General features: G+C 35.9%; 1 protein-coding gene across 1 annotated transcript in view; it reads right to left on the bottom strand.

Annotated features, from left to right (window-relative positions):
* Nucleotides 1–16,545, bottom strand: part of LOC121737844 — a 166,810-nt gene that overhangs the window by 60,770 nt on the left and 89,495 nt on the right. The window contains exon 3 of the mRNA XM_042129578.1: nucleotides 8,683–8,818. Within this exon, the coding sequence (XP_041985512.1) occupies nucleotides 8,683–8,818 (136 nt within the window). The remainder of the gene's footprint in view (nucleotides 1–8,682; nucleotides 8,819–16,545) is intronic.

Raw genomic sequence — 16,545 nt, 5'->3', positions numbered from 1 at the left:
AATGCGTCGCCATAATATATATTCTGTGTCGTCGCCACGTACGGCACACAACAAAATCTCGGCGAGTTTTAAAGGCTGGAACCGCCGAGATTTTGTTGTGTGCCGTACGTGGCGACGCATTGGTACTATGGCGCACACATACAAGCCGCGCGCGGTGCCTTTGTATGCAGATAATTTACTTCCGCTCCTTTTGCTATGTCTAAAGCGACGAAATCGACTTTGGTTGGTTTTGCTTGTCTACCATACAATGATACAATCTGTATAGCATCCCTCCCACTCTCAATAACGACAAAATCACAACGATTGAGTAATAAAAAGTACCTTTTAAGTTACTAATGTTAGTAAAAACTGCGCACCTGTGTTTTTTTGTCGCTTTACTATCCTAGCCCTCAATGAAATTGACTTTCGGCATCGTGCATACCGAACTTTTTAAGAAATTCGTTCTTTTGTTTACAAATTGGGATTGCTTTTACGTATAGACTGTTTTTGATTATAAAAAGTATCTAAACGTTATCATATTCTCAGTTGCTCATAAACTTCCAAACAGTAAATACGGTTAGCGAAAAAAAATCACTGTTTGACGGAAATTCTTTGATTTTACAACTCTCCATTTAACGACAACTCTCTATAACGTCATAAAATGCACGGTCCCTTCAGGGACGTTATACAGGATGCAATTAAACCTTCCTGCCAATTTTTTTCCAGGGCTTAGTCCATTTACCCAAAAAAATTGGGTGTTATCTTTTTTTCAATGACATATTTTATCCCATTTAAAATCCTTGCAGAACGGTCACTCGCGGCGCGGGGGAATGAGAGGGGGTTACGCGGGATGAGGCGCGCGCGCGGGGGCACGTCACGCGCGGCCGACGCGTCGTGTCCATTAATTGTAGTGTTGTTTAGGATAACTTGCGGAAGCTATTTCTCAACATTTTAGTACTGAGTGACTATAAAAGAAAAAATACTTGTATTTTAATTTTTATCAAGGATAAATATATTAAAATTTGACAGGAAGGTTTAATTGCAATTGTATAGAGTTTACACTGTACATGTGTCTACCAGTCTGTTCTCATCACGCTTAAACATCACGCTTAAATTAATCAAGTGTTAAGTATAGCACGAAAACCCGCCAAGTTCAAATTAGAAGTATGATGAAGATGATAACGATCGACGAAGTGCATCTAAACTTGGCGCTGGATTTCAACTCTTTTTTAGGACATTTTAACAGGTGTGTTTTTGGTGGGATATTATATCTACTTAAAATGTTAAATTTCAATTGAGGCAATTAATTTCTTTAACTTCCAAATTCCAACACATAAAGATTTAATTATTCATTATCTAATTCTAGAGCGAAGTTCGAAGTCTATTTAAATGTTATTGCAATGTTTTAGTTACTTCTTCAAGAGCTTACAAATTATATCCTTGTTTAAGCCGAGGTAATGTGAATGTAAGGAATTATATTTAATAAATAATAAATTAATAAAACATATGTATAAAATCTTAAATTACTTATAAATAAATATTAAAAAATGTCTGCTATTTGTGTAGTGTGCGTAAAAGCGTTATTGAATATTTATTAAATAATAGTTCTTTATATAAGTATTAAAAAAAAACCGCAGAAAAGTATGTCTGTATTTGATAAACCAAATACAAATATTTTAATTGCAGCTAATGTTTTATATGTGTAAGGTGTTTTGTGTGCTATGTTTGTATAATAATAATTGTATATATTATATGTATTAAAAAATAACAAATTTGTAACTGTATAATGATTACACAAAATAAAACTTTGTATGCATTTGTTCAGCAAATGTGACAAACGTAATTGCATTTAAATTTCATTTTATTGTTATTGTATTGTGTTACTGTAGTCGTATCAATGTATGCACTGTAGCAATTATTTTATAATTCAATGTTGTAATTAATATTATTGTATTTTATTATTAATTAATATACTTAGTATTCTCTCTATATACATATATCGGCATAAAAAAGGCAAGATGAAAGATAATGGCACTATTTTGAATATGGAAATCACTTATTGTATAACATTGTAATTTTGTAAAAATTAAAATGTAATAAAACAGCGTCTAATCGGATACACGTGGCTGAAACTGTATCAAATATGAAAATTAGAATTAATTATGAAATGTAATAACAAGAAATATTAAATGTAAAAATAAATGTAATTAAAATTAAATCACAATAATGTAACCTGGCAAAACCATGCAGTAATTGCCCTGTATAATGTATAGGGCAAACAAAAGGTCCCAGATAGGGGCCATTTAAAAAAAAATATTATATCCTTGAGGTACACAGAGTATATAGAATTTTACATAATATTTGAATAATTAATACTTATGATCTACTCCTAATTACCATTGGCCTTGCTAATATCATATTTTAATTATATTTGAGTTTTCCAATTTTGTCAGGAATTTTCATTACGATTTCCTTATGATTTTTTCAAATTAAGAGTTTCCGTAGCCTAGAGGGTAGAGCTTTGGTTCGCACTCAGAAGGTTCGATACCCTGTGGAGTGTGGAGGCGTGTACCAATGTGATAATATCAGATCTCAAGTGCATAATACGGATACTCGTACGGTGAACGTACCGTAATAAACATCGTAAGGAAATCCGCATACGAATGGTCCTAGACGACCTGCCCTAGTAGACAAGTGGCAAGCGATTATCGTAAACGCTAACAAAATGTATGCGATTTGACATAAGTCATCGCTTCGCTAGCGAATACTAATGTCAAATCCCATACATTTTGTGGAGTTGGCGTTTACGATAATCGCTTACTGCTTTTCTAGGCCCTCTGTTCATTCTGAGTAGGCTGACATGTTGCAAGATTGGCTGAGCTTGGGCAAACGTACGGACATAAAAAAATCTGTATTTTGAAAAGTAGTTATTTCACTCGGAAAAAAAAATGTTTGAACCATCCACAACGGATGCAATGGCTTGAAAGTTTGACTCCATTCATCCCCCAAATCAAAAAGATTTGAGTGACGATCATGTTAAAATAAAACGGCAACAAATAATAAATATGCATCAGCCAGCAGATTTTTGATGATGTGGCCGCGGCATGAATGAATAAAATAGGTTTATTTCAGGCTTACGTCAGGCCCATAAAAATATTAGTAAATGTGTTAGTAACAATCAATTACTTAATCTACGTCAATATTTTTAGTATACAGAGTGTTACAAAACTAAGTGATAATACTTTAGGGGCTGTATGTGTTCCTTACATAGAGTTAACTGTAGTAAAGCAATCTTTTTGTGATTTGTATGGATTTGTTACATCCTGTATATGAGTAGGGCGTAGGCACATGATATATTTTATTTTATGCCCAGTGCTACCTCAACCCAGTGCCTTTGAAAAGGGAAATTTGGTTGGCGAGCAATCATTTGCCTGGATATGGTGACACAAAATTCTTGGTCATTTGTACCAGGCTACAGGGGTATCATTACGTATAGGCAAAAAGGAAAATGATGGTCACAGCGCTCGCGCTAGCAGCCCAAACGCTTAAAAAAAAGTTTCAGGGTGGTACAAATCGTTTGGCGAAAAAAAAAATTACACCTTTGCAGTGGTATGGCGGCCATTGGGACCTGCTGGAAAAGTATGGCGATGATTAGCAGCTATGCAAAAATTTGCCTGGTACAAATGGTTCAATATTTTTTTTATTAAAATGAATGTATTCGCGTCGGTATGGCAGGCTGTAAGCCACACTTGAGAAGTATGGCATTACGCTACCGCGTACCTACTTAGTTTTTTTCGACTATCTGAAAATACAAGCATTTTTGTGGAACAAATCGTTCGACACTCGTTATTTATCCGACACGTTCGAATTTCGATTAACGCCCACGCGTTTGTGCTGCCAGTGCGAGCGCTATGTCCATCATTTTCCTTTTTGCCTTTACGTAATAATTATACCTCTGTGGAACCACCAGCCTGGTACAAATGACCAAGAATTTTGTGTCACCATCTCCAGGCCTAATAGCACTGTTGCAGCCATAGTCTTGTTGAAGTGAACTGTTTTTTCCGAAGTATTTTACGTTTTTTGTGTCCTCATAATATTATTATTTATAATGAAGAATAACTTTATATTTTCTGTCGATTTCTCAGTTGCAATAATTCTTAATAAAAAAATATGCTTAATTGACGTAATAAATACCGGCATTTTGTAATGTTTTATTCCAAAATAAGAAGGTTTTATTTTATTTATATTAATTAATATTATTAATATTATTTTAATTAAAAATTAAAATGTAATAAAGTTAAATTAGGTCACAAGTTACAACTAATACATATAGTGTGGCTAACACTTCAATCACGCACCATTTCATAAATGGGCGTAAAATATTTTACAATAGCAATTAATATAAAATAATTTTAAAATTTTAATTAACATTACACTAATTTTTAGGTAAATATTATATATTCAAGCCTTGGTTTTCGCAAAAAGGTTCGTTTCCAAAATATAAGACGTCCATATCTAAAACTAACCTGAAAAAAAATAGATATCATTAAAATTAAAAACTTTAACTTGAAGCCAATCCGTAATGCAACATATTTTTAACAGAACACTTACAGTATCACAATATAATTTATCTATAAAAACGTTATAATTTTGATTGTATAAATACTATCGACTCCATCTTTTGTTATAAACAGTAATAACTAATTTCAGTACATTTAAGTGATACTTACTTTTTGTACAATATCGTACTAATCCCAAATGATACTTTGTTTATGAGAAGTGTCTGAAAGTTTTTGTAGACTTTTTGATACTATAGTACCTACATCTCGAAATAATGCAGTAAATTTGTATTATTTTGTAAGATCACCATATTCCAGAAAACCAACCTAGAGTTCTCTGCTAAAGGCAAGTTGCAACTTGCGATACAAAGCTGTCTACAATAAAATAAGGCCAAAATTTACCAAAACGATACAGTGTTTTGGTGGCGCCACGGCCGTAAAAATTTGTAATTGAAATACGAGCTTTACTGAGTATACAAAACAGATCATTTTACGTTGAATGGTGTTGAAAACTCAATTTTGTAGTATTTGGTAATAATACGCTATTATTCCAAAGCAGCGATATCTGCTTTGAGTTTTTCATAGATTATCATTGGTAGTAATCTGTGGTTTCACCCTGGTAGGGGTACTTGTACTATTATCTATTCTGTGGTAGGGGCGCGCGGTACACCTTTCGCGGCACCGTGATACGGTGCGGCGTCGTGTCGTGGCACGTTGACGACGCCGCGCCGTGTTTGATGGGGACGGGGTCTAACATGTGGAATTAATATAACGTGTTTCAAATTTATGTCGTGACAAACGCGAACTTAGCAATTAGCATGTTACTATCAATAAACACTGATGTTGTAGTGAATAATTACATTACGTTTATCAACTAAACGAATAATATGATTTTCAATCGTAATAATTATAAATTAATTTTATTGAGGAATTATAAACAAATAACACAATTTTGCAGCAATTAACGAGCCGATGATGATATTATGTTATGAATTTTGAAAAAAATGAAATTAATTGTTTTTAAATTTTTAAAAGAATTAAGGAAAGTTGGCCGGTTGGGATGCAATGATGCTATAGATATATAGACAAACCCACACACACAAAATTATCGAACGTAATAGAGGTATAACACCCCTTTGTTTCCTAAAAAATGAGTAAGAATACGATTTTTTCGATTTAAGTATACGATAATCTATATATTAATACGTGAGCCAAAAACTTTGTATCCCTTTTGACGAAAAATGAGGAAACGTAGGTGAATAAAATTTTGCACAGTTATAGTTTATATAGTGAAGGAGTGCATCAAGCTAATATTATTTTGAAATTATGCTTTTATCATACATTTTTTTAACAAATAAAACATTACACACACAACAACACACACACTAGGAAAAATGACAGATTTTTGAGTTACAAGCCTATACATACGAATTATACTCTTTTATTTATCGTTGAAGTCTGTTGACAAAAAGGTGACAAATTGAAAATGGATTAAGTATAGTTTTTTTTGTTGAATCTTAGATACTATAAGACAATGCTTTACACGGCCAGTCTGAGATCAGAGCCTGAGTCCCAGAGACCAAGAGTTGAAAAAAATATGATAAAGTCAATATTTTTTTACGAAATATCGGTAGTAATCCTAATGTCGTTGAAACTAAGGTCGAATTTCGACCATGGGGCGATCTCTAGTATATTTAAAAGCTCATAGAAAATCTAAATGAACTTAAGAGTTTATTACTACGTTAACCGAAATAAACAACAATTACCTACATGAAACCGCAAGAGCGAGCCCATTCATTCGAAACAATACAATAACATTACAATGGGTGGAAAACTTTTGCTTTATATCATAATTAGGAAACTATGAACAAAGCTAATGTAGTTATCGTGATTCACAATCATATGTACAAAAGTACATTAACTTTACTCGAATTTAGGACTAAATATAACACAATTTAGCGAAATTGTGTTATATTTAGTCGTGAATTCGAGTAAAGTTAATTGTCGATTAAAATATTCAAATACAAATACAACACATGAAATTTTTACAAACATTTTAACAAATAACTTCCTATAATTCCCTAATCCCTCCCTAATATTCAATTTCCTTCTTTATTTTAACGACTAAAACAGCTATAACTTCATTTTGCTCTACCCCACTACAAAGCAGCGGCGGCATGGCTCGCTTGCCGCGAGTTTGGAACGTCACCTTAACGACTAACCCAAAATGTACGATTTTATAATTCATTTTTATAATAGAAAATAAGCCCCGAATTGTTTGATTTTCTATATAAAGGTACTACATTATATTTCCAAGAATTTGATCTGAGCAAAAACACGATATCTTAAAATTTTCTCGATAGAAAAAAATCACAAAAATGCATCTAATTTTCACGAATTTTTTATAATATATTGCCATAACCGTGCATATTTTAACACATTGTATAAAATTTTATATCATTGAGACACTGACCTGGCGGATTTTTAAAATGTTGTATATTTATCGAGTTATTAAGAAAAATCGAACTTGGCGATGATTCCGCGTCGTCTTTTTCGCCTGGCATATTATGAAAGACGGGCGTGAATGTGAAGAGATAAGGACGATGTTTTATTTTTTGAGTTAGTCGACCTCTTGACGGTTGCAGGCGAAATAAAAAGCCCCTGTATGATAAAATATCCAAATACGTATCAATTAAGAATATTAGTGCTCGATTTCTGAGATTTTCAATAGGAATTTATTTTTTCATTAGCGTTGTTGATTGGTTATTTTTTTGACGCTAGCCAATCAAAAGCGTTACTGAATAGATAAACTCCGGTTAAAACCCAGAAACTGGGAATAGATTAAACATAAGCAAATCTATTTATCGCGATATTTTAAATGCACAATCAGTAGCTTATTATGTAGCATAATATGTGTATTGTATTTCCTACTCTCTAGTCTCTCCTTTAAAAAGGCGTATTGCTTTAAGGAAGCGAGAGTATAATGGCTGCTCTATTTTATAATATTAAATGCTACTTCATAAAATATATTAAAGTCATGTCAGGATCACCTGAACTATTGAGGGCTCTTTATTCTGAAGGGTACTTAGAACTTACGGGTCATTATACAGTAAGTGACCGAGTTATTTGACCTAAAGCACTTAAAGTATCAGTTGACATAACCTAAGTATGCACTTATAGATGGATGTGCAATTTTGGTTTTTAGGGTTCCGTAGTCACCAAGGAATCCTTATAGTTTCGGTCTGCCCGTCCGTCTGTACGTCTGTCCGTCTTTCTGCGGTTTTGCTCAGAGACTATAGGACCTACATAGCACATTTTAATGATGCCGACAAAATGGTACATGAAATCTTAAAAAAATATTTTTTTTTATGGTACCTTCCCTACACATCTCTAGTAGGGCAAAACTAGAGATAGATCAAATATTGGGAATGGCTGTTATGTGAGCTATTCCTATCTCTAGTAGGGCAAAACCAGAGATAGATCAAATATTGGGAACGGCCGTTAGACATTAGAGAGTAGAGACATAATATATTTTATGTCAATTCAATGTTAGCTGCGATCGGTTGTATGTCAAACCAGAGATAGATTGAATATTGGGAACGGCCGTAAGTGGAATACGGATGTCATTTACCCAGCCAAATATATTAAATCGTCATCAATTTTACGTTTATTTCGAAGACATTAAAAATTTGTGAATTCTTTTCAAAATTAAAAAATCAGAGACATTTAGGCGCGAAGGGAGACAAAACGGTTTTGTCACCACAACATCATTGTCACAATTTTGGATTTTATGTTATAAACCGAGTTTACTTCTGCCACAATATATTTTTCTAGAACACTGTAAATCATGTTTTGTTTTTGTATTAATTCGGTTCAAAAAATGTTATAAAAATGTCCTTTTGAGCTATTGCATGGTATTGCAACCGAATCAAGAAATTCCGTAACGAAAAAAACCTAACACCCCCACTCCTACTGGCACAGCGGTGCGGTTAGGGGAATGCAAGTCTGGCAACACCGCATGACTTCGGCTCAGTGTTTGTGTGCATGCGACTAGACGGCTGGGACTTACAATTGCATAAGTTCATAAAATATGCTATGAAACAGCTTTACCGCGGCCCCCGAGTGCCACAAGAAGAATACTTACCAACAACATACATGGAGCCGTGGACCTGTGCTGTTAGGAAGGATGGGGCATCAGCTGACACTTCGCACGTGTAGCGGCCGTGCGCGGTGCGTGTCGCCGACTTGATCGTCAACTGCACTGCATCGCTGTTGTCGCGCTGAAAGAGAAGTTCAGATGTTATTATGGATTAAAGGTGTTATTAAGATGACATAAAGGTCATTTTTCAAGACCCATTGAAATTCGATTGAAAAATAAATCTGTTTATAATCGAACTAAAACTTGGTGCACTATTTATTTATTATCATATATAAAAATAACGTTTTGAGTCGACAGCGACATGTAAAATATGTTGGAGTTATTACTGTGTCAGTCTGACCTCAAATGTATTATGTTCCTCTTCATCCGCATAATATTATCTTGGCGGCGTAATTATTTATGTATAAGACTTTGGGGCACCTTCTTTGGTGGCGATCAATGCTTAGACAGAGCTTTTCTTATAGTAATATTAAATATCTGTAAAGCGTAGTATTTGTAGTTAGTACAAGGCGTTAATAATACAGAAAATTATACCCACAAAACTTTTAAGAACTTAAAACTTAATAATTAATAGTTAAAAAAAAACACGCTTTTAGCACGCACTAAGCCAATCCACCGTCTTGGATGTCCGCCATGTTGGATTTCTTAAATCGCGTGACTATTTTTTAGTATTTCTGACAGCAAACCCTTTCGTTTGATACCCATATCATAGGGGTGCATTTCAAAGAGCCTGTCCGCCATCTTGTGGAGGCCACCATATCAGCTGGTTAGGGTTCCATTTTAGGGTACAGTAGTCAACCAAGTTTTGTTGATTACAGAACCCTAAAACGGAACCCTAACCAGCTGATATTTTGTATATTGGTAGGTTAATAGTTATATAATTTAAAAGTAACCTTGTCCTACAAATAAAATAATCCATATTTTAGGACCATCAAGTCAAAGTATGAAATCCTTTCTATCTCTGTTAGCTACCACTTTCGAGATTTTTCGAAAATAAAAAATATGTTGTTTGTCTTATCAAAATGTAGCTGCTCACAAAAAATTTGCTTGTCAGTAATCACAAAAAAATTGTTCTAGGGCTAACGTGCTATTACTTTATTGGAGGATAAAAATACAAAAGAGCTGATGTATTTTGTAAAGTCAAAGTTTTCTTTTCAACTTTTAGGTTTATGCCTTGTTTATAGTTATAGCTGGCTTTCTTGTATTATTAAATAATTCTTCAAAACTACTTAAATCTTTACGAACAAGCATGTTCCTAAAATATATATAATGCGTTGTCACTTAAAACTTTAACCGTAAATGTTGTTTTTATTGTATAAATTTGTGATAATTTCACAAACTGTCGATTTAATAAAACATACTAATAACAACTAAAAAAACCGGTGGTAGGCATCATGTAGGACATTCTGAAAACATTAATTCAGAAATAAAACAATTTTGATTTTGATTTTTGAAAATATTATACATGCGAAGGTGTGGCTGTCTGTCTGTCTGTTACCTCTTCAAGCCCCAACCGCTTTTGCTGAAATTTGGTATGAAGATACTTTGTTTCCCGGTAAAGGACATTATATTAGGATACTTTTTGATGAATGAAGCTATTTCTGCACATTTTAGTACTGACATGAAAAAGAAAAAATACTTAGACGTATTTTTTCTTTTTTAATATCAGCACTAAAATGTGCAGAAATAGATTCCGAAAGTTTTCTTAAAAAACATTACAATAATTAAGGCCCAGTAGTCCCTAAAATTAGCAGGTCGATGTCTGTCAGTACGAATATCGACGTTAAGGACATTAAAGTAACATTCATATTATCAGCGCGCCTTGTGCTATGAGAGAAGTTGATTCCTATGCAAATCGGGGACCTAAGCAGTTTGGTTGCGTTACGTCAAACCCAGCTGACAGATCACAATTAATGGTGCCTTCTCACGGCGCGTATTATTGCAAGCCGCGCCGCGCCCGCTCGAGCCACGCGCCGTGTGAAGGGGTGGCTCGGGCTAGCTCGAGCAGGCGCGCTTAATATCACGCGCCAGGTCGAGCCTCGCGCCCTAAGGAAGTGGTGGCGTGGTTGCGTTCTCACGGCGCGTGCTACCACGAGCCGCGCCGCGCATGCTCGAGCCATGAAATATATACAGAATTATTTCATTTAATATCACTGAAATTCTGAGCTACATCCTGTATCTGTTCGCTCTGGGTTTTTTTTTTCTTACATGTGATGATAGCATTGTCTTTTTCTCAATTATAAAACGGTACTTATTTCATACTTCATTAATGACATTTCCTTTACTAAAAACATGTTTTAAAAAACCCATTTTACGTAGTTGCAACAACCACAGCGCCTTAATGGACACTACGCGTCCCCCCCCCCCCCCCCCCCGTCCCCCCACTAACCCAAGCCCTGCAAAAATGTTGGCTGGTAGGTTTAATGCAGTCTGTATAATAGAATCAACTAAGTATCAACTCAGTAAACTTGGGTCAAACTTAGATCTGTGTATTTTGTTTTGATGGAATACTGAGATTGTGGCCTTATCCTTTAAGCGTTTCTCATGATTGGTATTTGCTTTCAGACTTTGCTATAGATGTAGGTAGTAGGTACTACCTATTCTAGATCATATAGATTATAGCAGAATTTCACTTGTAACTATGTATGTAAGAAAATCTTTTATTCTTCATTTGAACCACTTCCCGGTCTTCGATTAGGATACAATTTTGCACACGCTCTGAGTTCTAATGACAATACACGATAAGCTAAGAAACGTCATTACAATTCCAATATGGCGGCCACCCCAAGATGGCGGGCAGGCTATTTGAAATGCATCCTAATGATATGGGTGTATCAAATGAAAGGGCTTGCTGTTAGGAATATGAAAAAAGTTGTCACGTGACTTAAATCCAACAGTGTGACCATCCAAGATGGCGGATTGGCTATTTCAATTTAGTATTTTTTTTTGTGCGTGCCAAAAGCGTGTTTTTTTAGTTTTTAAACTATTATATTAACTTCTAGATGACCGGGCGAACTTCGTTTCACTTTCTTCCAAATATAAATCTTCCCTGATCTTCCACGAATATTTCAAAACGTATATTAGCCTAATCGGCTTAGCCGTTCTCGACTTATAGTGAGACTAACAAAATTTAAAATTCGTTTTTATCTATAAGATAAATTTTTGTCTAAAACCCCTGTTTCCTCCGTGGATAATGCTTGTAGAGTTATAATTTTTTTCCTGAATATCTACGGCCACTAATACAATGTCCCTATGTTTTCTTTTTCTTCATAATTTAATTATTAAATAAGATATGAACGTTCAAAAACCCAAAAAAAATGGCCAGACTTTCCGCTGTGTTCAAACGTCCAGAAAACAGATTTGGCTAGATTATACAAAAAAAGCAAAACATAGGAACACAGCTCAAGCCTTTTTTTAATCTTTAATGTAAAAAGTACTTAAATCGGTTAAGTTTTGAAGAAGGAATCAGGGGACAACGAATCGTTGATTTTCTGGATTTTCTGCAGTTGTCTTTATCGCGTTCTGCGGTATAGGCTTGAGGTAAGGGACACAGCTTTTTTTTCATTTCTCTAGCCCCTGGTGTATCCTATTAACTTTTGTAATAAATATACTTAGCCTTTATAATACAGCAAGAAACGTCATAAGAACAGCCAAAAGGCAGCATTTGGATGCAATAGTGCGAAACATGGAGACAATTTTAAAAGCTAACGAGACACGTAAATTTTATCAGGAGGTAAGGACGTTTAAAAAAGGGTACCAGCCAACTACCCAATCTCTCCTTGATGAAGATGGCAACTTAATAAATGAAAATGCGGAAAAAATAAAATTCACTTGGCGAGAGTATTTCATGCAACTGCTGAACTGAACTGAACTTCACAAGAATCTATCATTTGTCATACCTCAGAAGAGAGTCCTGACACAACAGAAGCCCTGTCTTGTAAGGAAGTGCAGGAGGCCATCATGAGGCTAAAAAACAATAAATCTCCTGGAATCGATGGCATACCTGGAGAGATATGGAAATACAGTGGAGGGGTGGTATAGTCGAAGTTATATGAACTGCTTGTTAAGATATGGGAGAAAGAACGTCAGCCCTTGGAATGGAATACAGGCATCATTTGTCCAATCCATAAGAAAGGCTGCAAAAAGAAGTGCACTAACTACCGGGGGATTACTCTGCTTCTAACAGCTTACAAGATCTTGTCTTATGTGCTTCTTAAAAGGCTGGAACCTTACGCGGAAAAAATCCTTAGTGATTATCAGTGTGGATTCCGCCGAAACCGAAGTACAATTGACCAAATCTTCTTACTGAAGCAGGTGATGGAAAAGAGATGGGAGTACGCCCAAGGGGTCCACTCATTGTTTGTGGACTTCACCAAAGCCTATGATAGTATTAACAGAAATGCCCTGTATTCCATTTTGAGATATTTCAATATCCCGGACAAAATAGTCACGATGATTAGAGTTGCGACATTGGAGTGTAGCCTGCGCGTAAAGGTTGGAGGTGAACTGACGGACGACTTCACAGTCGCAACTGGTCTAAAACAGGGGGATGCCTTGTCACCTATGCTCTTTAATCTGATGCTAGAATACGTTCTGAGAAAGGTTTTAATCCTAGAACTTGGCGTGGAGCTAGATGGAAGGCATAAAGTGATAGGGTATGCAGACGAACTAGCCCTGTTAGGTGAAACTCGTGGAGAAGTCATAGAGACCATCACAACTTTGGAGACTGAAGCGAAAAAGGTAGGGCTCAGGATCAGCCACGATAAAACGGAGTATCTCCACATGAGACGCTACAAAAACACGCGTACACCTTGCGAAGACCTACATGTTGGAGATACAACGTATAAAGGTGTACACAAATTTAAGTACCTCGGGTGTACTGTGACTGATACCAACAGTCGAGAGGACGAAATTGACATTCGCGTTAAAAATGCCCTGCGATGCAGCGCAGCTCTTCACAAGGTGCTCGTGTTCAAGTCTCAGCAAAAATACAAAAATCCGAATCTATAATACGATTATTCGGCCTATACTAATGTATGGCTGTGAGGCTTGGACGCTGACACAAAAGGAGGAGAAAAAACTTCTAGTCGCTGAAAGGAAAGTGCTCAGAAAAATCCTGGGCCCAGCCAAAACAAATGACGGCTGTTGGCGAATCCGGAAGAATGCCGAAATTGAAGAACTGGTGGCCCAACCCAATATAATCGGAGAAACAAAGGCTCACCGACTCCGTTGGCTGGGCCACGTGGAAAGAATGGGAGAGGATCGCGGGGTAAAAAGAGCGTATAAGGGCCATCCAATAGGCCGTCGTCCTGTTGGACGCCCCAGGTATCGCCGGAGAGATGCTGTTGAGTCTGACCTGCGTGACCTTCAAGTCAGTAACTGGCAGGAGGTAGCGCAGGACAGGGCTCAATGGCGGAAGCTCATTTCGGAGGCCAAGATCCACTTTGGGTCGCTGAGCCAGCGGAGTGAGTGAGTGAGCCTTTATAATATTACCCGGGCTACCTACGGTGCAATAAAGATGAATATGACCTCTGTGGTGCAGTGGTTGAGCACGTAGTAGCTCAAGCCAGGACCGCGGGTTCGAATCCCGAATTCGAATCCTGGTTCATGGTTGTGTAATATGTAAATAAGTGTATCATATTATTATAAAAATTTAAAAATATATGTATAGTATTTTTTCTATTTCCATTGCCTGGTATGCCTAACACAAGTCTTTCAGGAACTCATTATGGGGCCAGACTGACGTGGTGTGAAGCAAGCTGATATTATAAAAAAAACTAGATGTCCCGCGCGGCTTCGCCCGCGTAAATTAGGAATTTTACAGAAACCGTACATTTTCCCATAAAAAATATTTCCCCCGTTTTTCCCACATTTTCCTGACTTTCTTCGGTCGTATTAGTCTTAGCGTGATAATATAATATAGCCTATAGTCTAACTCGGTAAATGATCTATCTAACACTGAGATAAGTTTTTAAATCGGACCTGTAGTTCCTGAGATTGACGCGTTCAAGCAAACATACTCTTCAGGTTTATAATACCTACTATTATACATATATATCGACAATCCATACTAATATTATAAATGCGAAAGTATCTCTGTCTGTCTGTCTGTCTGTCTGTCTGTCTGTCTGTCTTGCTTTCACGCCAAAACTACTGAACCGATTGCAATGAAATTTTGTACACAGTTATTCTAGAGTCTGAGAAAGGACATAGGCTACATTTTGATGTAGGAAAATATCTTATTTCCATGAAAATATCGATGAAAATGAATTCGCATTGCGCGTGGCCAGCGCTCATCCCGGGGGTCCTGGGTTCGAGTCCCGCAGGCGGAACAAAAAGTTTTCAATGTTCCTGGGTATTGGATGTGTATTAAAATAAAATTTCAAAAATCTTAAACATATTTTATGTATAATATTATAAAAAATCCAGAAATATATCGATGCAATGAACATTTTAGTTCTAATACGATTCAACAGATGGCGTTTTATTTTTTACTTTATTGTAACATAGAACTAATCATACTTATTAGTTAGTATGTTTTTGTTTATAGTTTTTAATACGTTAGAATATTATCTATACTAATATTATAAATGCGAAAGTATCTCTGTCTGTCTGTCTGTCTGTCTCGCTTTCACGCCAAAACTACTGAACCGATAGTAATGAAATTTTGTACACAGATAGTCTAAAGCCTGTGAATTTTCACGCGTAAATTTGGTCAAATTAACTTAGTTCCAAAAACTTAAAACAGATGGCGCCAAGAGTCCCCTAGATCGCGCTATTGCTTGCTCATGCGTATTTCTATAAGAGGTGGTACCATATTAAGATAATTTTTTCGATTCTTTCGATTGTTATACACGTTATTAACTAATAACTCACCTACCAACTTAGACATCAAATTCAAAAACAACAGCGCCAAAACTACTGAACCGATTGTAATGAAATTTTGTACACAGATAGTCTAAAGCTTGAGAAACGACATAGGCTACTTTTTAACTGGAAAAAGGGGTTGTAAGGGGGTGAAAATGCGTAAATTTGGTTAAATTAACTTAGTTCCAAAAAACTCAAAACAGATGGCGCCAAGAGTCCCCTAGATCGCGCTATTGCTTGCTCATGCGTATTTCTATAAGACGTGGTACCATGTTGAGGTAGGTTTATACACGTTAATATTAACTAATAAGTAATAACTCACCTACCAACTTAGATATCAAATTCAAAAACAACAGCGCCAAAACTACTGAACCGATTGTAATGAAATTTTGTACACAGATAGTCTAAAGCCTGAGAAAGGACATAGTCTACTGCTTACTGGAAAAAGGGGTTGTAAGGGGGTGTTTATGCGTAAATTTGTTCAAATTAAGTTAGTTCCAAAAACTGGAACAGATGGCGCCAAGAGTCGCCTAGATTGCGCTATCGCTTGCTCATATGTATTTCTATAAGAGGTGGTACCATGTTGAATTAATATTTCGATTGTTATACATGTTATTAATTAACTCACGTACCAACATAGATATGAGAAACAACAGTCTACCAATAATAAATACTAAATAGTTTATGGGTATTGACTATTGGGCAAAGCTAAAGTTGTGTAATGCATTATGCAGCTAAGTTGTGTAGCGCTAAATAAGCTTTAGGTATAAAAAAGTTTAATTTAAAAAAAAAAACATTATGTGCACACTACACGGCTGTTTTGGGTATTTTGATTTAAGGGGTACCAGGGTTTTAAAAAGCTTTTCACACCAATTTTATTGACACCGCGCGCTATAAACTGAAGTCCACGCGGACGAAGTCGCGGGCAACAGCTAGTCGACATATAATTCCGCTCCTTGCTTCTGCAATTATTATACGTCG

Source organism: Aricia agestis, chromosome 2, assembly GCF_905147365.1.
Source record: "Aricia agestis chromosome 2, ilAriAges1.1, whole genome shotgun sequence".
In the NCBI taxonomy this organism is placed as follows: domain Eukaryota; kingdom Metazoa; phylum Arthropoda; class Insecta; order Lepidoptera; family Lycaenidae; genus Aricia; species Aricia agestis.
The sequence above is the reverse complement of the archived record's forward strand: the minus strand, read 5'-3'. Positions and strand labels throughout refer to the sequence as shown.